The sequence below is a fragment of the Microtus pennsylvanicus genome, chromosome 20 (genome assembly GCF_037038515.1).
Source record: "Microtus pennsylvanicus isolate mMicPen1 chromosome 20, mMicPen1.hap1, whole genome shotgun sequence".
NCBI classification, from domain to species: Eukaryota; Metazoa; Chordata; class Mammalia; order Rodentia; family Cricetidae; genus Microtus; species Microtus pennsylvanicus.
Genome location: NC_134598.1, coordinates 38,413,835 through 38,438,088, shown reverse-complemented (window position 1 = coordinate 38,438,088; position 24,254 = coordinate 38,413,835). Strand labels below are relative to the sequence as shown.

General features: G+C 49.8%; 1 protein-coding gene across 4 annotated transcripts in view; it reads right to left on the bottom strand.

Annotated features, from left to right (window-relative positions):
* The window catches only part of Abtb3 (ankyrin repeat and BTB domain containing 3), a 243,736-nt gene that overhangs the window by 4,842 nt on the left and 214,640 nt on the right, over positions 1 to 24,254 (bottom strand). For 2 of the 4 annotated variants that reach the window (XM_075954315.1, XM_075954318.1), the window contains 10 exons: positions 22,491 to 22,592; positions 20,545 to 20,638; positions 20,289 to 20,424; positions 19,378 to 19,598; positions 17,863 to 18,041; positions 11,466 to 11,571; positions 6,672 to 6,774; positions 5,870 to 5,951; positions 2,741 to 2,809; positions 443 to 556 (listed from right to left, as the gene is read on the bottom strand). In XM_075954315.1, the coding sequence (XP_075810430.1) occupies positions 443 to 556; positions 2,741 to 2,809; positions 5,870 to 5,951; positions 6,672 to 6,774; positions 11,466 to 11,571; positions 17,863 to 18,041; positions 19,378 to 19,598; positions 20,289 to 20,424; positions 20,545 to 20,638; positions 22,491 to 22,592 (1,206 nt within the window). The remainder of the gene's footprint in view (positions 1 to 442; positions 557 to 2,740; positions 2,810 to 5,869; positions 5,952 to 6,671; positions 6,775 to 11,465; positions 11,572 to 17,862; positions 18,042 to 19,377; positions 19,599 to 20,288; positions 20,425 to 20,544; positions 20,639 to 22,490; positions 22,593 to 24,254) is intronic. The other 2 variants (XM_075954316.1, XM_075954317.1) reach the window with 2 other exon arrangements.

Below are 24,254 nucleotides of genomic sequence, written 5' to 3'. Positions count from 1 at the left end.
TTTCTGAGTTGATATGTTTGGGGCGTGACCTAAAATACTTCTTGCTGCCCCCACTGCTGCTGGAGACCGCCTTTTGAGACCCACCGTTCTAAACTCTTCTATTCAAGACCACTTAATAACAGAGACATTAAGTAGACCCTGAGATCGAGAGCCCAGTCCAGGCCTGAGGAATCAGTCTATGATGATTCTTGTGGGAGCAGAGTGAGTAACATTCCTGGGGACGCCATTGCCTGGCTTACTATCCAGTGTTCAAGGAAGAAAGGGAGGACACGGAGATGTCAGATCTGGAGCAGAAAAGAAAGGCCTACGGTCTGGGGGCGTAAGTCAGTGGTGGAGTGACTGGCTGACGTGTGCTGAAGCCCGGAGTTTAATCCCAAGCCCCAGAGCCCCGGAACAGTCTCGGGAGCACAGGGCCAGCTGTGGGGTCAGGGGAGAGGCTTACCTTGGCGTGGCTGTAGATATCCACGCAGTTGTCGGTATTGATGCTTTTCGCACAGATAATCTCACAGTGTCGCTGCAGAGCCTCCAGCTGGAAAAATTTAGCCGCAGACAGAAGCTGGAATCCAGAAAAAGAGACTGTTAGCCGTAGAGATGGGGAAGAGTGGTCAGCAAACCATAGGAGTGCGCCACTGTGACAGTTTGAGTGAGGAACGGCCCCCCATAGTCCCAGGCATTTGGGCACATTGTCCCCAATTGGTGGCAGTGTCTGGGGGACAGTTTAGGAGGTGTGGCTTTGTTGGAGGATATATGTCACAGGAAGCAGGCTTTGAGAACACAAGGCCCTCCCCTGCTCCAGTTGGCTCTTCTCTGCTTTGTGTCTGTGGTTCAAGATGAGAACCCTGAGCTCTCAGCTGCGGCTTCAGCCACTGGGCTGACCATCTGCCTCCTCCCTTTGGCTATCACGAACTCTCATCTCTCTGGAACTGTAAACCCAAATAAATCTTTTCTTCTTCAAGTTGCCCCAGTCATAGTGTTTTGGCACAGCAATAGAAAAGCAGCTCATCTACTCCACAGGGTACCTGACTGAGGGTCAGGAAGCAGAGATGCTGGATGCACAGGGTGAGACGGGGGAGCAGGCCCTAGTTATGCAAGTTTCCTGTGGGCAGAGGGCAGGGTGGAGTGGATCACAGACACACCTCTCATAGCAGGTCAGCCCCAAATATCCCAAATCAGATCCAGCAAGGAGGAGGGGCTAGGACATCCATTAGCAAGGTGGGTATGACTGTGGCTTCCTCCCTGCCTGTGCTCCCTGCATCTCCACTCCAATGTCGCTCCTCACCATCCTGGCTCAGGGACCGACCTTCACCCCGTCTTCTTCTTTATGGGACTTCCTATCCAGGTGCTATGGCACTCCCATTTTCTACGACAGACTCCAGAAGGTTGGGGTCTTCATCCCATTGGGCCATTGCCACACCCAGTCAAAGGTCAGCCCTGGGCCGTGGAGGCTCCCAGAAGTATGCTGAAACTGGCAGGCTCTGAGAGAGGAAGTCATACTTCTCCCAAGGTGGGGGGAGTGGGGTTTATCATGAGCCTTCTTGTGATTTTTTTTTTCCGTTTGAGACACAGTCTCAGTGTCTGTCCTGGAGCCTGCTGTCTGTCTCAGGTGATCATCAGATCCCTCTCAGGTGCTAGAATTACCAGCATGAGCCATCATGGCCGGCTGAAACTTAAATGCAAATCCATTCACCTCCATCGTATCTTACAAAGGGGGTCTGAGGGATGCTGGGTGGGTGAACATGCCCCTGTCCTGTGAAGGCAGCACACTCCAACTCCACAGAACTTGGGATTTGAACTTGTCATGTGGACACCCCCCTGCCTGTCCATTCAGCCCCGTCTCCAGTAAGCAAACGAGTCAATGCAGAAAGTAAAATTTAAGATGCTTATAAAAGACCACCTGTCCCTGTGGTGGAGTATAGGATAGGAGGAGGGATTCAGAGAGACCAGGGTCTCTGGAGTATCATGGGGTGAGGTGGGGGTTAAGAAGGGTAAGGACGCAGGACAAATTGGGCCCTTAGTGACCATGAGCCCTACAGCACTCACCATGGCCAAAGGTGACTAAAGAATCTTCTAAAACATATATTTTTTATTTTTTAATTTTAATTTTTTTTGAGACAGGGTTTCTTTGTATCTTTGGAGCCTGTCCTGGAACTAGCTCTTATAGACCAGGTTGGCCTTGAACTCACAGAGCTTCACCTGCCTCTGCTCCCTGAGTACAGGGATTAAAGGCGTGTGCAACCATGCCCAGTTAGCTCCCATCTTTAACTAGGAAAATGGATTGGAGCTCTGGCTTTGGGTGGGGGAATAGAATGGGAAGTCAGGCAGTGGTGGGAGAGGGTGGTGGTGGAGGTGAAGAGCAGCAGGCTTGGTGAGAGATGGCTCCCAGCTCTCAGCCTCTGGGTTCCAGAGGCACTGTAGGGAGGAGAGCCGCGCCTCTCATGGATGTAATTCCCTAGCAACCACGAGGGGGAGCAGGCCACCTAGGAGACTCCCTGATGGTGCTGTAGAGGTCCAACTGTCCCAGTGCAAGTGGTGCCCAGATTCCTCCGTGAACTTGCTTGCCTCTCACAAGCCAGGTAAGACTGGTTTCTACCCAGGGCCCCTGATGCAGACAGACTCCCAGGGAAGGCTTTGCTTGGGAGGGCCACAGAGTTAGTGAGGATCACGGAGCTAGGAGGGCCCTCAATTATGAAGCCAGACAGAAGGGATGCTGAGGCAGCTAGGAATGCAATGTTCTCCTTACCTCCATGATCTCATTGTTTTTAATGAGAAGTGACTCTGGACCACCGTAGTAGAGATACTGCATGACCAGCTGGAAGGAAGAGGCCACAGTGAGTGATGCCCCAGCCGTACACAATACCACACCACTCTAGAACATCCCTCTACCTGATGGGGGATGTTCAGATAGGTTTTCCTGATGACACCCCGAAATCACGACCCTATAGTTTCCAGGCTCTGCCTCCATGTCTTTGCACAGGACCAAAGCAAACCTGGGATTGTCTCCTCATGATGGATGATAACCAAGGGACCAAGGGTGCCCACCTACCTCTCATCCAGTCAAGCTGTCCAGGTGAAACTACCTAGAGAGCCTGACACAAAACCTCCTGAGGTCCCAGAGAGCACTCTGGGCAACCAGCTCCTTCTAACGAGTTGACGAAACTCCAGAGGAAACTGAGAGGGACCCAGGGTTTTGATATTCATTGAGGGTGGTGTGAAGGAGCCACGTAAGGCTGTCCCCTGTTATGTGTCTTCCAATGTCTGGAATCTGGTTTAATAAAATGTATCTAGCATGGTATCTGTCTTTTATCTCCCCTTGCCTCTATCAGAACCTGGCCACGTCTTCCAGTTCCCTCAGCCTGAATGAGCTCTCTTCTGTAACAGTGGAGGCTGGTTCTCCTTTGGGTCAAGTTCTACTCACTGTGCTAAGAAACTTGGCTCATCTGAGAGCACAGATGTCTCATTCATCACACTATCCCTGTGCCTAGCATAGTACCTAGCACAGAGACAGCACAGGGACACTTTATGTTATCATTATTACTTGGAATCTCAGACTGATGAACTCAGGGCAATCCTCCTGGCAAGAGCAATCAGTTTTCCAAGAGCTGGGACTGCAGGCACATGTCACCAAGCCTGCCTCATGTGACCATATTAGACATCACATGACTCCTGTGTCTGAGTCTCTGTGTCTGAGCCCACTACAGAGGTGGTGACATTGTCTAGGCCTTGGGAAATAGCACTACGTTGATCCCCTCCACCTCCTGCCTTAGAGAGCAGGGCTTATATGTGTGTGAAATACCGTCAGTCAACACGGGGCTATGGGCTTTATTAAAACCAATTGATTCCTCTAGCCAGTTTGTTATGTAGGCCAAACCAATAGTAATAAGAAGCACCTCTGTAATGTGCACCCCCCTGTTTACAAAGCACTTTTCTATCTGTCACAGACATTGTCTCATTTATTCAGAGTTGAGCCATGGGCTGAAATTGCTGCATTGGTGGAAGGAGACCCTGGGCTAATGGAACTTAAATCAGGCCATTCCAGGCCCCTTCCAGACTCTGTCAGTGCAAGCATTTTCTCTAAGTGGGTGCAACGAGGCCTTATTAGGCCAAAGGCCCTGCTTACAGAACTGTTTTTCTTGGCTGCTGCCAACCTACACGAGGCAGGGGCTTTTGCAGTCTGAAGGAGGCCTAGCTTCAGGTGTGGCCTCAGTGGGTCTGGCTCCTGCATGCATATGATGTTAAACAGTCTCGAGGGAGGAAACGCAGTGCAGTATCAATTACTAAAAATCCTTCTGCCCAAATTGGCACGCCAGAAGCACATAAAGTGCGCAGGTTTTTGGGAGGCTCCTTGTGGGTCGGACTCAGCCTTCCTTGGCCTATTTGAAGCCACAAATGAGGCTCTTCTTCTTTTATGGGGACTGGGCAGGGACACAGGCAAATCCCCAGGGCCCAATCAATCTTCCCTTCCCATTACAGAAGCTTAAAGCTAATGTGGCCAGCAAACCGTCCCCATCGGAAGCAATTACAGGCCTGGGGATCCCTCTGAGGCCAGCCTTTCCCATGTAGGACTCCGACAACAAGTCCGCTGGGCAAACATTTACTGAATGCCTGCTCTGAGCCAGGCTCTTATTACTGGAGCCTCTCTAGTGAGAACCAGGCTTAATAGTCATGGGGTATTTCTTGGTGTGTGTGCGTGTGCATGCGTGTGTGTGTGTGTGTGTGTGTGTGTGTGTGTGTACGCATGTGCATACAGGTGCTCTGTTTCCTGCCTTCAGCTCATGATCTCACTCTAACAGGCCACAGGATTCATAGGGTCAGGTGACTTCAGAGCAGATGCATTTTTCCAAGGATATGAGAAAACAACAGGATTGGGTTTGGTTTTAACCTTGGCTCTTGTATGGGCAGCCGTGGGAACTTGGGCCACAACCTTCCAAGAGCTTGTGGCAGGGCAGTTGAGAGGATCATGGACACAGGGCAGTATTAGCTTTCTGGTTTGAACCCTGAGCCCGGGAGCATCAGAGGCTCTTGTCAGAAGTGAGACTGCCCATGAGTGAAAGTCAGGTGGAGAGGTGGGCCCTAGGGGCTCACACTGAGTGTGTTTTCTATTTTCACAGTCTGCTAATGTTCCGAAGATGCTGTAAAGAGAGAGCCTGGCTCCACAATGTCAGGAGAGGAAGGGGAGGCCTCCATGCACCCAAGGTTGGGACCTGCCCTGAGATTCTGCTTTTACGGGTCTGATGTACAGGCAGGATATCCAGGGGACATTTTCAAAGCCCCTCCAGGTGATATCTGTGTGATGGAAGTTGGGGGAACAGGCTTTCCATTTTGGTATGGTTTCTACTTAGAAAGACCATCTCAGTATCGAGTCCTGGAGGTGAGCCAGCAGATGGGCTAGGCACAGATCCTGTTGGTTCTAACATGGCCGGGATAAACACATCATTTAAGTCCTTTTTGTGTGCTCTTTCCTTTGTCTGGGTCTCTCTAGCCTTCTTCTTGAGCCCAAAGCCTCATTCTGAGCCCCATAGCTTTGGCTTGGCTTTGGTTCTCCGTTCCTAGCCATGCCCTCAATGTCCTGGGTCTAAACTATTACAGTACATTGCTCCAAAAAGGACATCCTCTTTGTCAAACACCCCACGTATCCTGTAATTGATGAGTGACTTGGGGATACCCCCTCTAGATGTATAAATCTTTGGGCCCCCTCCCCAAGTCCAAGCCTGGAGCTAACAGACACAGGGCTCCAGTGATTGCTGCGGGGCTTGGGATGGAGCGGGAGGGGTGAAGTAAGTGAGCCTGAAGATCAGGTGCTAACATCTTAGTCAGGGGTGTCCCGAGGTGCTAGGGACATCTGAGGCCCCAAGGCTGCCCCAGAGCTCACCTGGAAGATGGGGTACTTCACGTAGCCGATCTCTATGCAGGTGCTGTCGTTTGTTGGCTTGCTGGAGAGGAGGGCCTTGAACCTGAACAACACAGAGAAAGACCGAAAGGATCATCCACATACCTAGTCATTGCCCCAAATGACTCTTCTCATGACACAAATCTCTGGATTCTGCTCTAAACCACAACCGGATTACAGATGTTAGTGTCTATTCAAAGCTAAAGACCAGCTTGGAACTCACATCCTCTCCCACACTGGCCACTGGGAAGGAATGGATTCTCTTTAAAAGCCCATCACTTCCCAGCACCAGCCCAGGGTCTCCTCTGCAGGCCTTAGTCTGTTCTGAGTGCTTGCCCTGGCTTCCCTCAGACGGTGCCCAGGGGTCATCACCTGCCCTCATTTCTGTTGTCTGAGCTTTGCTCCAGGGAGATAGGAGCTTCCTCTGTCTTTGTGGGACATAAAGCCGCAAGGGCATTTAACCCATCCTTGCTGGCTCATCATCTGTCTTGGAGTTTGGATGCAAAGCCTCTGGCGGGTAGGGACCTTATCAGTGGGACTGAACTTCCAAAAGCAGGGATAGCAGCTAGGGTTGTAGCTCAGTCGTACAGAGGCGCCTGGCATTCCTGAGGCCTTGGGTGCAATCCCCAGCACCAAATAAATTGGGCATGATGGTGCATGTACTAGGGACATGAAGGCAGGAGGGTCAGAAATTCAAGGTCAACCTTGCTCACGTATTCCAGGAGAGCAGCAATAGGAACAGTCACAGACAAATTCCAGTCGCAGCAAAGCCGAGGGTCTGTACCTGGGAGAAGCCGTGAACAACAGCACTTTGTGAGCATAGAAGGGTCTTCCCTCTACCAGGAAGGTCACGTCAGACATTTCTTTATTGTTAAGAAAATGAGGATCTAGAAACAGAAAGGGGGGCAGTGTGTTAGTGAAGGAAGAGTGAAATTGGGGCCGTCTGGCGAATGCACAGGAGAGGACCGAGAACCATATTGACCTTTTCATTCCTCGTAGGTGATTTAAGAGTCATGCCAGAGGCAGCTCCCATAGAGGACGGATATATCCCTGCCACCCAGCTCAGCACAGGAGATATTCAAGCTGACCTGTGGCTAGAAGCAGCTCTTGGACTGGCTCAGTGGCTTAATGGGGGTAATGGCACTTGCTGAGCATGTGGGATGACCTGAGTTCTGGTCCCTGGAATCCACTTACAAGTTGGATGTGGCCAGGAGGGAGTGGCTCACGCCTTTAATCCCAGCACTTAAGAGGCAGAGGCAGGAGGATCTCTGTGGTTTTGAAGGCCAGCCTGGGTCTACAGAGTGATTTCCAGGACAGGCTCCAAAGCTAAAAAAAAAGTTAGATATGGTAGCACTAGTATCTAGAATCCTGGGGCTCCTATGGTGAGATGGGTGGTGGAGTCTGAGAATCCTTAGAAGCCAGCTAGACTGATGTACAAAGCAGCAAACAAGAGACCTTGCCTCAGTCAAATGGGAAGTGAGACCTGACCCTGACCATTGCAACTGTGCTATGACCTCCTGCATACCCACGCTCTCACACTCACAAAGAAGGAGAAGGAGGAGAAGAAGCAGCCATATACTCCATAGCAGATACACCTCTAGGCAGAGCTTAGTGACTTCTGGGTGTGAAAGGCTTGTCTATGAAGGGAGTTCACCCATCTCTGTGCCTCTGTCTTAGGCTTGGTGTTCCCCTGCCTATTGGAAGTGGTGTAGAAGGGCAGCCATGCCCTTACCACTGGACTCCAGCTGTTTTCTCTCAAAATCAGTGATAAAGGAAGCAGCCCCCAACTCATCTCTTCTAACAAGACAGTGTAGCTAACACTCACCTAGTCTAACACACGAAAAGGCAGGTCTTGTGCAGGGGGAAACCTAAGACACACAGACATGACAGTGGCCAAGCCAGGGTTTGAACCAAGGCATTCAGATTCTATGGCACGACTCACCAAATACAAGATTCCTAGGGTTATCTTTAATGTAGCTATGTAGACCGTAGGTCCTTCTTGATGGCCCTTGGAGTTGGTCCAGCACTTCTGCCTTGCTGGGAATAGTCTCCACTCCCTGCCTCCTGTCCTATCCATCACAAACAAGGTTTTTTTAGCTGCCAGGTCTTGCAGTAGGACACCTGCAGGCCAGTTGTCTAAAACTGCAGCACTCAGGGCTGGCCTTCCACAATGCTTCCTTGGGGAGCAGCACTCGTGTTTGAGTTTGAGGAGCCACAGCATCTTCACCATCTACACGATTCTCCTGACCTCATGCTCTGTGCAGGTGTGCCTCATCCCTATGAGAGGTGCTCCTAACCAGGACCAAAGGCAGAAGAGTTTTCTTCCCTACAGTCGTCCCCAAACCCTGACCTTTTCTTCTTCATTCTGTTACCACCCTTCTTCAGGTTACATCATCGTTCTAGACAGTTCTGGAGCTTCTGTGGGTCTCGTTGCCTTCACTCACCACAGGAGGCATCCTTCCTAACATGAGATTTCATGCTGGTGGGGGCAGGGAGACTGTAGGATATGTTTGTGTTTCATACCACGGGGTCCTTGCACTCCATAGTACAGGAAGGAATCTGCACGCACAGACTATGAACAACTTGGCAGGGCAACTGTTGATGGCTTGCTGCTTCTGAATTTAATCTCCAGCCAAGGAGGTGCTAAGAGGGGCCTGAGCCCAGATATCCACAGAACAAGGACCAGTTGAAGAGATTGTTTTGGGAGAAGGGCTTAGAACTGTGACCGACCACATGACAGAAGGGTAAGACTGAGCTCTGGAATGCTTGACTCTGTTTCCACCCTCCCTATAAAGCTTGGGGGCTGGAGAGGAGAGGGGGGGTTTGTTTTTAGGGTGTTAGCCCACTGCCGCCTCAGAGCCTGGGTCCCCTGAATACAGCAGAGTGTAATGATTCAGTTCCTGTCTCCGATGACTGGTTTTTGTAGTGACAAGCAGTGTGGGCTCTGATTACAATCCATCTCTCTCCTTCTACAAACCTTCCAATAACTCCCCAGGGCTCCAGAGAGGCCACACTTCTTTGCTTTTAAAAGAAGATTTATTTTTATTACTTTATTTATTTTATGACTTTTAGTGGCATGTATATGTATGTGAATGTGAGAGCAGGTGCCTGCTGGTTCTAACTTCCCTGGTCTACCATTACAGGTAGTTGTGAGCTACTTGATATGGGTCCTGGAACAGAACTTAAGTTCTTAGGAAGGGCAGTAGTACTCTTAACTGCTGAGCCATTTCTCTAGCCTGAGTCCTTTTACCAGACCACTGTGACTGAGTTCTTTCACCTCTCTCTCATCAAGACCTCTGTCTTCTTAAAAAAATACTTTATCTTATGCATGCTTGTCTGAGTGTGCTGGAGCCCAAGGAGGTCAGGGAAGACAATAGGCTGGAACTGGAATTGCAGACAGCTATGAGTCACCATGTGGGTGGTGGGAACATCTGAGTCCTCTGCAAGAGCAGTAAGTGCACTTAGCCATGAAGCCACTTCTCCGGTCCCATCCTACCCTGCCTTCTCTTGGTGCTAAGCTTGGGAGTCTGACGTGAAGACCAAGTACCTTTCACTGCTAGTGAGACAAACTGCACCAAATTCAAGAATTCTCCTCCCTCTCTGGTTATGAGAAGCAGAACTTAGGCTGTGTCCTGGACCCAGCCCTCAAAAATGTTTGTGCTAACAAGGGGCCTCACAAGGCACTCAGGTGATGTATACTGCTGATACTCGGGGAAGGTCACTCTCCACAACTACCACCTTCTCATTTGGTTGACCTTTCCAGTCTGTCGCCCTGACAACCAATGTTTCCTGCAGGGCAGAAACACTTGTGACTTAGGTACAACTCAGATTAGTCATGGGCATGGTCATAAAGGTAACATAGACCCTTTGACACTGCTGCCAACTTTCCCGTTTTAGCAGAAAGCTGCATCATATTTAAATGTCCGCGTTACTCATAACAGGGATGAGTATACATTGAATCAGCGCCATGCACTCAATCTTTCAACTGATAAAGGCAGAGGGATAGCTTGGCTGCAGGATAGAATTTTCAGATGCTTTCATTTCTCCAGCATTTCATATTCACAGGGAAAGGATAAAGGAAGCAGGGAAGAACCCCCCCCCCCCCTTAGAGGAAAAGGAATACTTCATTGTTAATTTTTTATTACTCTCTGGGCAACAGGGGATGTGGGCTTCTGCAAGACCAGGCTCAGGTTTCCAGTCTCAAGACTGCCAGGTATTTCTCTGTCTTTTCAATTCTGCTCTGCCTGTAGTAGCCCTAGAGCTTCTGGCTGAAGCCAGTGTCTGCCTGGGGGAATCTCAGGAGCTGACCCTACACAGTGAGGAATTCTGGCATTGGCCGGGCTGGTCTTCAAGTTCCAGCTCCACCCTGTTTCCAGACTGCAGTCAAAGCACAGGATGGGCCACGCCTGCCGCCTGGGAAGCACTACTGAGAGGTGGAAGTTGGGTATATGGCTGGAGTCATGTGCAAGTATTCAAGGATCATATAAAGTGTTCAGCTATCCTTACTGGATTTCAGAGCACCTAACCCCACTGCTCAGGTATGCCCTGCTTTTTGAATTAAAAATATTTATTTTATTTTTAATAACCCATGTATGTGTGTGTCTGTGTGTGAGTGCCCACAGAGGCTAGAAGTGTTGAAACTCTGTGGATCTACACTTATAAGGTTGTAAGCCACTTGACACAGGTGCTAGGAAACGAACTTGGCTCCTCTGGAAGAAGAGAATCCATTCCTAACCTCCGAGGCATCTCTCTAGCTCTAATCTGCCTTGTTTTTTTACAGTCACATGTGTGTTTTTTCCTCATGATCACCTAAAGCAGGACTTTCATTAGGGATAGTGCTGGCTGGCTCTTTGGTGTCTCCTGCTTACTCCTCTGCTGTGGAGATGAGGGACTTCATAGATGGGAGAGTAGCTGTTTAATCCTGCCGCTTTGATAAAACACCATGACAAAGGGAACTTAGGGGAGAAAGGGTTTAGTTTAGTTCACAGTTCCTGTCCATCATTGCAGAAAGTCAGCACAGCAGGAAGCAGCTGCTCACATCCACAGCCGGGAGCAGAGAGACGGAATCTGTATGAATATTCTCAGTTCTCTTGTTCCTTTTCATATCAGTCCAGGCAATGGAGCCCGCCCACATCAATGATCCAATGAAGACAATCTCCACAGACCAACCGAGTCTAGACAATTCCTCATTGAGATTCTCTTCCTTGATGATTCTAATTAGACCATATCAAGTTGACTACCAAAACCATCACAGCTGGCATGGACGGGGGACCATCTATCACAATCTCCTGTGCATGGGACATCAGGACTCCTCAGCAGTGCCCAGTGGCAATGAATGAGGGAAAAGGTCCCACAGGCGAGGCACCATAGTCTCCTCATCCATGTCCTCTGTTGAATTCTCCAAAGAGATTTACCTCCTACTAAGGGAGATCTCAGCTCTTGGGCTTGATTCCTCCTCTGTCTGCCTCTTGCTTGCCCTGTGAAGTCCCCACCCTAGACTTGTTACATGTGTGGGCTTCCTTCCCGTCCCTATGCTCCATGGCTGTGGCCTGAATACACCTGGGCCACTGTGACTCACCCAGGCGTGAGGTCTGCTTCCTCTTGATCTCCGTGAGCTTGGGAATGGGGTAGGGACCATAGCAGTGTGTGAAGATGACGCACAGTTGCTGGCTGATGACTTCATTCTGCAAAGGAAGAAGAGGAGCTGTGTTGTGGGAATGCCAGGGTGGTACAAGCCAGGCTGTCACTACAGACACCTGTCCCCCAGGCAAGAGGAGCCCAGACATTCAGTTTGCACCGACCTGCTCTGTGAGACCATTGTTGAGTGCTTATGAAATCTATATAAAACATTTCCCCATCACACCTTGATCACTTCCTAGCCAAGGGAAAGCAGCTTTTTGTAGCTTCTGAAGACAAAGCTTTCACCTCCAATCCACCTTTATCCATATTCTCAAACTCTGGAAGCAGCCAGCAGTCCTGAGCAAGCAGCAGAAAGCCCTTTTGGCCCTGTGACTGTGCCCCTCAAGGACATGACGGAAGCTTCTGCTTCAGCTCTGTAATAAGTCGGATTCTAGGGCTCAGGCGTTCTGGAACTGGGAGTCATCAGTTGAATCACTTCTCAATAAAAATAAAAATAAAAATAAGGACGGCGGAAGGCAGTTCTGTGCCTCCAAACTCCAGCAGCCCAAGGCACAGGGAGGAAGGAGACTGTGCTGAGCGAGTGACCTTCATCCAACTGTTTGGTTCTTTTCCATCAGTCCTTCCTAGCTACTGCTCTCCACCAGCAGGTAAACCGGCTGTGGGTGGGGTGGGGTGTGACCTACAGCATCCTGCTTTTTATTGGGCAAGTGGCTAAACCAGGGGCTGGGCAAATCTTTACAACAGCTGTGGTTTGACTGTCTCCAAGGGCTCATGTGTTAGGGGTGCGGTCCCTTGTTCATGGGGAGATGGTTAAATAAACCCTCGTGAGACTCTGCAGGATATTTGAGGTCCTTGGGTGTGTCTCCGACAGGGGATTATGGGATGCTGGTCTGCTCAGCCCTTTCTCTCTTTGCTTCCCAGCTGCTCCTCCCACATGCTTCTGTTGCTACCCCAGAAGCAATGGACCAGCTGACCACCGACCTCCAAAACTGTGAGCAAACCGAACCCTTCCTCTTTTAAGCTGAATATCTCAGGTGTTCTGTTTTAGCAACACCAGGCAGACTAACACAACAAAGTATCAAAAAAGGAAGGTTAAAACATGCTTTGTACCATTTCTCTGAAAATAAAAGACTGAAGAGTTCTTAGAAGAGTAGAGTGAGATCATTATTTTTTCTTTATATTTCCCACTACTGAGTATTGTTGTTTTTTTAAAATGATGGCTTGGGACCGTAACGATGCCAGTGATCCAAGATAGTCTCAAAGTTAATCCCCGAGGCAGGACATAGCTCCTCCGTGTGTGAAAAGAAAATTTAAACCCTTCTATCAAAGTGGATAGATGGCAGAAGGCAGTGTCAGCTGGGACATGATTAAGAGACGGGTCATTAGAGTGGAAGGAAGAAGGGGTGGTGGCTCTTCTCAAGGATGGCATGGATGATATGGATGTGCACAGGGTGAGAGGCACTCCTCCGCCTTGGCAACCACACCAGTGGCTAACACCCCACCCCTGCATTCATGGGCGAGCCAAGTGTTTCTCCCCACGAGCAGCATTAGAATTCCCTGAGAGCCGGTGTGGAACATAAATCCTTTCCTTTCTTCCATTGTCTCTCATTTTTGATACAGGACCTAGATATGTAGCTCAAGCTCGTCTCGAAGTCAAGATCTTCCTGCTTCACCTTCCCAGGCGCTGATGTAACAGGCAAATGCTTCCAGACCAAATCCCCGGCTTTGAAAAAATAGTCCTTGTTTTCTGGAGCCGGGCAAAGCCTGGTAGCAGCGTGTGCATGAGTGGCGGAAATTACTGGGTAGGTGACAGTCATGGCTCCTTTCAAGGCAGCCTCCCCTGGCCATGACATCAGCAGATGTGGGGTGACCTTCCCATTGGCAGAAGGCTCTATGGTTGCATACCAATGTCTGGTTTCTGTCATTCAAGGAGACAAAATGACATTTCACAGGGAAAGGCACTGCAGGCAAACCCAAGGGGAAGCTGAGGGAGGGGCAGGGTGACTTCACCATTGAGAACGTGAGGTTTGCAGCAGCCAGGCTGCCTGGATTAGGATCCTGGCTTTTGTGGATCCCCCTCCAAAGGGATCTCAAGTCTATCATTTCAAATCATTTCAAATGGAGATGTTGATAACACAACCCCCTCCCTCTGGGGGTCCTTGGGAGGAGTAGATGAGTACGGAGGATCTAGAATGGTCCCTGGCACACAGAATGTGGGTGATCATCATCATCATCAAAGGCATGTCCTGCTTTAAGTGCCCGGAGCCATCACTCACAGAAGAGAGAATCTGGGAGAAGTGTGAGGGCTGGATGGGGACACGCAGAAGAAAGGAAATGGGGGAAAAGGCAGACCTCGTCAGGCTTTGATGAATGGATGTAACAAAAGGAAGAGATTGCTCACACATGCTTGTTCTGCTCTGGTGTTTTCTCTGGTGTTGATAAATTAAGCAGTTTTAGCGAATGGTGTTCACACTAAGTTCCATTTTCAAGGTTTTTCACAGAGATGGTTTGAGAGCTCGGCTATGAGGATCTGAGAATGTCTCTGGTGACTTCTGGATGCTTTTAAGATTTGATCCAAAATTCACTTAGCGGCTGTTTTTCATTGGCAGTCCATTGGCAGGCAGAAGCTTAGACTGAAGCATTGCTCAGAGGCTTCCTGGGCCAGCATGCTAGCAGATTTCCCTGCTTCGATTGATAATAATTTTTAAACTTTTGGTGTTACTGCTAGTTATTGTTCAGTGAGGGGCTTTAGACACACATACCTGCTTCATTGGGGCGTCTGAGATCCCTGATATGGGTACATCGCAGTCAGAAAAATTGTTTTTAAATTATCGTAAGTCTTATGAAAAAGAATAAGAGACTTTTTTTTTTTTGGTTTTTTGAGACAGGGTTTCTCTGTAGCTTTAGAGCCTGTCCTGGAACTAGCTCTTGTAGACCAGGCTGGCCTTGAACTCACAGAGATCTGCCTGCCTCTGCCTCCTGAGTGCTGGGATTAAAGGCGTGCGCCACCATCGCCCGGATAGACTTTTTTTTTTTTTAAAAAAAATTTAAACAATCATATTTTTCATTCTGTTGATGGGGAGATGGAAGAGGCATACATTTTCCTATTCCTCATAACAAGCTGCTATGGTTAATATATGTTGTGCCTCTGTAATACACATTACAGCCTGGTTCCCGATCTGATGATAGTGAGGACAGTTGACAAATGCTAGCACTAAGATAACAGGATGAAAGACAGACTACAGAGGGGAGAAAATATATGCAAACCATACGGCTGACAAAGGACTAGTACTTGTCATAAATAAGGAACTTAGAATTATTCAACAACTCAAACAGAAAAAAACAGTTAGACTAGAATGCAAGAAAATGATACAAAGAGAAACTCCAGCGGAGAGAATGCACGGATGGTGGACCAGTGCATACTTGGGGAATGTCTGACTGCAAGCTGTAGCCATGTTAATCTGCCTGCTTCCCTGTGGGCCAGTCTGTGTGATGTTATTCCATACAGATAAGGGTTTCCATGAAACCTCCTATGAAAGCAAATTAACCCTCTCTCCTCCCTTCCTCCTGGCTGTACCATCCTTCTTGTGCCTGCTCCTTCCAGAGAATGGAGCTGCCTGCTTTGTCTCTGGACGGCCTCTCCTGGATGTTCAGTCCAGCTGCCGGGGAACGGGCTTTGGTCTGTATCTGGCAAAGGCCTTTCTTTCTGCCTGCCTCCCCAATGCGCCTGTTAGGGTTGCTGGTGATTTTCATTTTCTTCCATTCAAAGGCCTCTCCCCCCAACCCTCCTCCTGTCAGACACTGGAGTGCTTGTGGAAGGCTTCTCACTCCTGAGCCACCAGGCAAGATGAAACCTGTGGTGTCAGCAGTCAGGAAGGGATGGCTTTTTGGTGGCCTGGGAGCCAGGGGAACTTGGGGTGCTAGGTGTGCTGTGTTTTGTGGTCTAGTGATGACTGATTTCAGCTGATAGGAATTCACTGGGCTCTGCAGTTACAATCTGGGGAATTTTCTACATTTATGTCTTACTTCTAAGTGATGTTTGCTTAAACAACAAACAAAAAACAAAAGGCAAAATTCTTCCATGGCAGGGTGTGGGGGGAGTTAAACCCAGACAGGCCAGAAAACACTCAATTATAGACATTGGGAATGCATCCAGCAGTCCCTTTCACCCAGGTGGTTCTGGGTAATTTCAGTTGAAAGCCTTTTATTCACTTATTTTAAGTTGGAGGGGGGCAGGGAAGGAGCTTGCTTTTGAAATGTTCCCAGCAGGGTCCGCTCTTCTTGAACTCACTGAGGCCCACTGTACTCGAGCTGCACGGCACAGACACCAATCACAGCCAGCAGGAGCTACAAGGCTTGAGGTTGGCACTGCCCAGAATGGCTGCCGAGATGAGCTCTGGCCTCAAGGCTCCGAGATGCTTTGAAAGCAGACGGACTGTGCGGCTGGTGGGCTGACTCCGTCACCAGGGAAAGGCAGTTCTGTGTGCCCTTCACTCTCACAGCAAGCTGCCCGTCAGCCTAGCCCAGGACAGGTACCCACACAGTGTGGCTCATAGGCCAGTTTCTCCTGAGGCTCCACAGACTCCTTGTGGATGGACCCAGGAGCTCCACAAAGCCTGCCCTGGGGCAGATGATCACTCCAGTGTGGGCCCTTAGCTGCTCAGCAGTGGGTGAGCCTGGGCGGGTTAGTTCCCATCTCCCTGCCTCCATTACCCCTCGTTGGTTATATGTTAAATGTTTGTTAAATGGAGATGAATTTAGGGTTCCTCCAGAAGTGCTTGTGAAGACTGTGAGAGTTAAACCTTCAATATATATATTATAAATTATATATATATATGTATATATATATATCATGTATAAACTTTGAAAAAACTTCACTTATGTCTTGAGGCATAATGAAGTTCATTATGAAAGGATTCTACAGACAAATGAGTCTGGGAAACACCTTAGTTCCCTTTGGGAATTTCAGGGCACTGAAGACAGAAGAGTTCAGAAGGCATTGTCACCCTGAGGAGAGCAGCTGGCTGTGCCTGCCGCTGTCCTAAGCTGGTGTTTACAGAAGATCCTTGGGGAAGCACAGAAGGCCCTGCATCTTCTATGATGCTCTTCAAATCCACTAAGAAAGCTTCTCTGTGGTGTCAGGGAGGAGTGGAAGGGCCTGTATGATTGCTGACTCATTTACAGACAGAGAAATTGAGGCAGAAGGAGGTTTAAGAAGCTTGACTAGGGCCCTATGGCTAATGAGTGGGAGAGTTAGGATTTGAATCCCTGTAATTTGGTTCTAGAGTACATAAGCTCAACCACTGTGTTATATGAGCCCAAGCAGTTGCGTGATGCAGCGGCGTAGGGTAGGAACTCTCTAGAACCTTCCAGGGAGGTTGGTGCTCCTTAGTGCTTCTCGTGGTCACAGTGCCAGGGGATTCTCTACAGTGACCCCCTGGCCTTTGGCTGTTGACTCCAATGGGTGTCAGGGAGCCAGTTCGTCAAGGTTACCCAAAGTCAGTACTTCCCACCCCCACACAGGAGGGGGGCCACACACCCCTGGCAGGGAGTGTCTTTATCTACAGAGCTTTCGTGGAATGGTTCTCATAATTCCCCAAGAGCAAGACAGATGTCTAGAAAGAGACGTAGGGATGTGGCCTTCCTTTGCTGGGAATGGAGACCTTGGTAGGGGTGAATCCCAAGGAATCAGATGAAGCTCCTCTGACAGGCTGTCCCATCAGAGGTGTTTATCATTTTGATACTGTGATATGATGCCATCCATATATGGGCTTCATCCATAGCTGTCCTGAAATATGTATGTATGTATGTATGTATGTATGTATGTATGTATGTAGCATGAAATGTATGTAAACCTTTGGGTTGCATGTTGGACAAGCTGTCATTCTACATGTCCAGGGATGACACCTTTCCCCTCTTCTACTCGATTCCCACCATCCCTTCGGGCCTGGTCAGCACCTGCACTTTGGGGGTGCCCGCTTTCTCTCTTTTGAATCCTACATTTCTTTTAGCCTGGTCCAGGGAAACTAGCTTTATATGCTTTTAGAGCACATGGGTTGGTATTACCCCCTGGCTTCAGTGTAAGTTCCACAAGTCAAAAATCACTAACCTGCTCTTGTGCCTAAGTGCCTTGGGATACCGCAAATACTCAGCCAAAAAGCTGCCTCACAAGTAACTATGCAAGTAGTTATAACCAGCTGAGATGCGCTTGCCACCTGTAACTGCGATGTTGGGGTGTTTAAGGACCATCGGTTCCCAGCGAGACACCGTCCAGATCTGTGAGTCTCCATCCCAATCACAATGGCCTCACCGCACCCTCCCTCCCCCTTTTGTACCTTGCTTGCTTTTAAGATTTCAAACATCAGGGGCAGGCCTTGGGTGACAAGCTCCTCTGTGTACTCCTCCTCTTGAATGGTCTTGAACTCCTTGAGCAAACACTGAATGAGAGGCCGGCGGTGCTGCTGGAAGGCGACCCGCAGTGACTCCAGCCACGTGTGCAAAGTCCATGGGACACCTGAAGGGGACGGGGCGGGGGAGGCATCGGGCCAGGCGGGAGGGGAGGGCAGGAGAGGAGAGGGTAGAAAACAACCAAGGAACAGGAATGTTTTCATTTGGAAGTCGACCTTTGTCTAGAATATTATCAAGCTGTGAAACCGAGGGTCTGGTCTCAGTGAATACAGGCGAGACACGCAGAAGTTGAAACTCGTCTGTGTACGCATGCGCATGCGCCTCATACTATTGGAGGTCGCATTCTACAATACCAGTCATTGCGCAGAATCTTTCAGTTACTCATTCTTACATCTCCCTGCCTCTGAGTTCACTGCCTTTCTTCTACTGGGGAGGGGAAACCTCAGGAGAAGAGAGAGTTACTTCAGGATTAGATGACATAACCATGCTCAGATGAGGGCTGAGAACCATGAGATCAACCATTGAAATCAGTGGGAGGAGACCATTGCCAGGCCCGTGTGAGACATTTCCACCTGCAGCCCCTCATGGGTCTTCTTCCTTTAACAAGGTCTCCTCAGTGTATGACTGATGTATTGTGCAGTGAGAGAGCCAGGAGGGAGGGAGAGCATGCCCCGCCTGCTTCAGAACGAACAGCTTAATCATGCAAAGCAGACTCTCAGGGCAACAGTATACATTTCCCACGTATTGAACAGTCCACCTGACAGAGACGCTTTCCAGAGTAGTGATCCAGCAGCTTCTATTTGGTTTTCAGCCTGCCATGACCCATTTTTATGTCTTACGGTTCTCTTCCCTTGCCAGGCAAAAGTCACTAGATGGGTACTAGGCTAGCCTGGATCACCAGAAACACCAATGAGCCAGCTCTGGGCTAGCTCACTGAAGAAAGAAAGAGCCGCTGCTCTCCTGAACGGCTCCTGTTGACTCAGAGGAAAAGACCTGCTGAGGAGGCATTTGTCCTTGCCTCGAGGGTCACTCTGTGTTAGTGGAGTTGGGTGTTCTACACAGCAAAGTCCTCAAGCCCTGGGAGCCACCTGGAGTGATTGTTAAATATACAGATTCCAGCCTTTATCCATCCAGACCCTCGACAGCAGAGCCTCTGGGTGCAGGGCCTGGCAATCTGTATTCAGACAAGCTCCCCAGGTGATTTAGGTGCCTGGCTCAAGGTCCAGGGTTTGGGAACCAGGGCAGGATGAGCTAAGGGTGGGGGCCTCAGGGCAGGCAGTGTTGCTGTCTGTGGGGACAGTGTGGGTGTCTTGGTCTGGAGATGTTCTGACAAGTGAAGGAAAAGCTCCCTGGGACCCCTTGAGGTGTGTGTGAGCGTGTGTGTGTGAGCATGTGTGTGTGTGTGCATGCTGTGTCTCATGGTGAATGGTGCCCAGACTGACCTATACTTCTGATATCAATAGTCACATCCACGTAGCCATGCTCAGCGCTGTGATACATGGCCTCCCTCAGGGCCCTCAGTTTGGCCTTGCTGTTGCGGCTGGCACACAAGGGGGGCGGGGCTGTTTCTGGCAGGTCAGTCCCCTCAGCCAGAATCTCCTCCAGGGACAGGATATCGTTCTTCTCCTTCTCTGGCTGAGCGAGCAGCTTGCGGAACACATTCCTGTCAATCATAAACCCAGAGAGGAAGACACTGAGAGATGGAAGGAGCCGTGCTGGGAGCAGGGGCACAGTAGGGGGCTAGGAAGCTGCTCACTCAGAACCAGGAATGAGAGGATAATTCCCAGGCGGTGGCTTTACGGATGGCAGGCTTTGGGGATGAAGGAGATGGTGGGGGTATGACTGGCCATGTTTCCTGGAGGACATGTTGAGACTGAATAATATCCAGAAAGTTCTGGAACTCTGCCCTTTTGAGCATTAGTCTGGAGAATTTTCTCTCTTTGGCGGGGGAGGGATAGTGTGTAATAAAACCTGACGGGGCTTCTGGAAGAAACCTAGAAAGGACTTGAGCAAAGACGAAGAACTCTATCATTCCTCTGTGAGTTCTTCTCACATCATGGCAGCTGACATGATGTACTCTGACCCATTCTGGACAGGAGTGACATATCTCTGTGATTAAAGCCGGCTCAGAGTGGACAGAACATGGCAGTCTGTAGGCACGCACGGTGCAGGGAACTGGCTCTTGGCAGAAAACTGTGGGTGAGGGCACTCTTGTCAGGGCCAGAGCCTGGGCCAGCTCACTTCCACTGGGCCCCGCAACCAGAGAGAGGATGGGTCTGGGGGGAGGCCTGGGAATCTGCATTTTTAACAAGCACCACTTGGGACCTGGTGGCCTTGGCCCATCCTAGCCTACCTGTGTCCATGGGCTGCAGCCTGGCTGAAAGAGTTCATGTCACCCTGGGGGGTTGTAGAAATTCCATTCCTGTACATGGTTCCTATCAGGGGGTCCGCACCACGCTCCAACAGCAAACTAACCAGCTCAAAATTCCCTGCAAGCCCAGAGAAGGGGGTTTTGTAAAAGAAACAAAAAAGAAAACAAAAGCCAGTCACAGGTACATCAAAGGCCACAGTGGGGGACGCCAGGGCTGGGGTTGGAACTGGTAACTTACCAACAGCAGCTGCGAGTTGTAGGGGAGTTTCTGAGTAGTTCTCCTCTCCGTGCTCCACCGAGCCTTCCACCTTGGCCCCAGCATCCAGGAGGAGCTGCAGGGAAGAGTGGCCACTGAGATACATGGAGGGCATGATTGGGGGTGAGGGGAGGCGTCAGTGTCCTGGTAGAAACCGGTCAGATACTAGTGTCCCCCTCCCCCAGGTCAGTGACCTTGTGCACTGGGCTGGAGGCAGCTTCACGTCAGAAAAGAAGCCTCTCTCGCCTTCTAGAACCCCAGGCTACCCACAGTGTGGTCCATGCAGAAGAACATGTTAGACAGTTTGTTAGAAGGGCTGCCTCTCTGGCCCCAGCCTGGACATACTGAGCTAGTCTGTATTTTAACAGGCTCTCCGGGGCATCCTTAGGTATAGTAAGGGTTCCAGAAGCACCGAGAGAGAAGAAGCATCCAAATGCTGGAAATCTATATTGTCAGGTCTGTGTCACAAGTCTCAGAGGGCAATTGACGTGGTCCCTTTCAGCAACAGGTGCTCATGCGTTATGACTGACCAGCCACGGGGAGAATCCCTTCCAGAAGACCCTGGAGGACTCTGAGGACAGGTGAGGTGTTTAGTTCTCTGATCAGCAAGATCCAGGGCAGGTAGCAAAAGCCGCAGAAGCTTTGCCTCTCCTGCCTTCATTCAGTGCATTTGCTGCGATACGTGAGTTTATTAAAGGAGGCGGAGGCTCTGTCCATACCCGATCACCACTCTCAGTGATGGTGATGGTGTGCTGCTGACATGTGGCACATAACATGGGGAGAACCCACCATTTTTACTACCTACCTACTGCTACCTGAGGGCATGTCCCCACGACTGCACCTGCCTCAGGGATGCAGCCTCACTATCAGGAGGCTCTGCCTGACTTTCAGTTGTCCCCTTTCCTGAATAAATGGCTGAGGATGCCGTTGTCCATCAAGGGGTCCTGTCTATGCTTTCGAGATGCTATCGACTCCCTTCTTTTTTAGGTTCCCCTCTGCCCCCAAAGGGCTGAGGTTGATGTCCTATAAGCAGAAGTCAGCCCCAACCTCCTGAAATACCACCATGGGTCTGTCATGAGGATTCCCATAGTCAGGAAACATCAAAGGCTCTTGTGAAATACCAGCGCTGCTGAGCTGTCCCTGCCACTCTGATCTCGGCTGCACAGAATTCCGAAATGTGGGCCACATCAAAGAAGTGTGTTCTCCTTGTATCTGCACTCACTGTGGGCCTGGGGAGGTCCCGGACTTAGATGCCAAGCTCCCTCTTCTGATGAAGTAAAGACCAAGTTAAGACCGAGGCTAGTCACTGACAATCAAGTCGACCACGGTGATAAAAAGTGACAATACTCTCAGGATGGCAGATGCAGGCATGTTACCGCATTTGGAGCTGTTTCAGAAGATGTGGGAAATGTACCGTAGACCCCCCCAGGAGCAGATTCTCAGGAGTCAATCCTCACACCAGTGCACTTTTCAAACATGTCCTTGTTGATCTGGATGCTTCTTCCCCACTGATTGGAAACCACTGGCATCTGGCATCTACAGAACACCAGGGCTGCACCTAAGGGAAGAGTCCCTCCAGGTACTGACCCTGGCCAAGTCTCGTGGTCATGTTAAGAATGTAAAAGGAGCAAGTCCCCAAAATATCAGTTGAAGTCCCACCTCAGAGCAACCAGGAAGAACTCCACAGGTCGGTCGCTCTGGACGTGAGGCTGCGTGTGGGTACGCAATGCTTTCATATTGGTTAATGCTTGGCCAAATGGATGCTTAAGCATAATAATTTCATTATAAAATAAGGATATGCTTCATTGGATTGCAATTAACCAATATGAATCACTCGGGGAGATACGCATGCCGGGAGAGATTTAGATTTGTGTCATGGAGTAATGTCACAGTTAACGGTTAGATGTGGATAGGGAAATACTTAATACCTGAACTACAGGAATATGTCCATGCAACACAGCAAAAGTCAGAGCCGTCCAATGGCGGGTCTCGGGGTGGACGGATGGATATTTATGAGGAGTACTGACAACCTATAAACAAATTGAAGTTATTTTTAAAAAGGTGACCTTCACAATATTTAGGCTTGCAGATTCTAGCCTATCTGTGGCCAGGCACACAGATTAGGGAAGTATCAAAAGACATCCTGGCAGGTGCCTGGGCTAACAGCGGTGACGTCAGGTAGTGACTTCCCCTGTTGGAGGCCCCAAGCAACCTCTCACCAGAATTGGGCGCTGGTCCTGCTTGAGTTTCTTAGGAGAGATGCTGATGCAGCCTCCTGGGAGCAGGCCACTGGAGGGCTGTGTTTGGGGGGTGTTATCAATGGGGGCTGTGTTTGGGGGGAAAGGTTTTTGAGCCTATGCTGTCTGCGCCTTCACTTTCCCCCTAAAGAGCATTAGCGTCCCTTCACTCATAGGGTGATGCTTTGGAAACCAGCTTCTCTGCCGGTCTCTTTCCCTCTTTCTGCTTAAGGAGGGCGGTGGTTCCGAGAGCTACAGGAAGTGAGGCAGCCTGAGACATCTATATCTACATTTAAGATACTCAAAGGGGCTGGGTGAGGAGAAGGTCTGTCTCACGCTTCCACAGTAGAGAAGACAGTCGCTCATTTGAGAGAGGATATCCCTGCCGCTCTGCTCACAGGTCACCTGGCTTCTTAGTTGAAAAGAGCCTGTATATAACTGGAAACACAGGCGCAAAACTTGCCCTGAACATGCCAAGAAGAAAGAATGAGAGACTGGCTTTCAGGATGGAGAAAGGGCCTTGGTTACGCCAAGCTGGGATGCAGTAGGGAAGCCGATGGCTGGAGGCTTGTGATATTAACACCAGCTCAAGGTTATCTGCTCAGCATTCCTGGGGCATGTGACCTTGGCCTGAGTGTCCTTACAGTAGACAACGGCACTGAGCGAAACCCATGGGAGAGTCTGGAGAGGAGGATCAAAGAACACCTCTAGCTGAGGACCTTGACAGGGCCTGTGGTGCTTAGAGACCCACAGCACTATGGGTCCCGTTATTACTTGACCTCTCTATCACTTAAAACTCATTAAGATCCAAAAGGGGTTTGGATTCAGAGCTATGTTTACTGTCTGCTTTCCTCAGATGAACATAAAACTCACCAATATATTTTTTTTAAGTACAGGGCAGCTCTGAAGGGCATCTAATTTTGAAGCAAAAAGGTTTCCCAGAGTTGCTGGTTGACGGCTGCAGCGTGCCAATCTCCTTGACATCTGCAGCTGCCAAGTGCTGGCTGAGTACGCCTTCAGGCAGCAAAGAACAAAAAAAGCAAGGATCCACTTATTTTGAATCTCAGGGTGGTTTGGAGCAACTACTATTAACGGAGTCCCAAGCGAGGCTAGGTGCCTCTGCTAGGTGCAGATCACAGCTGGGCACCTCTACCAGGCATCAATTCCTCCCGACAATGTGTGCATAGTTCGTCTCATAAGCCACGCCACTTCTTGAGCATCAAAGCAAGTGGTAGTTTCAGAACTTGAACCTAAGCCTATCAGATGCCAAAGCCTTCAGGGAGGGGGAGCTTCAGTTTCCAGTACACTGCACTGCATCCCAGCAGCTTTGAGATAATTCAGCCAACAAAGTGAGTCAGTGGGGCTGGGGATGAGGGGAAGGCATTGGATATCAGGAAGGGGAACCTCAGCCCAAGGAGCCAGGACAGCTTGTGCCAGGCATCAGGAAAAGGCTGG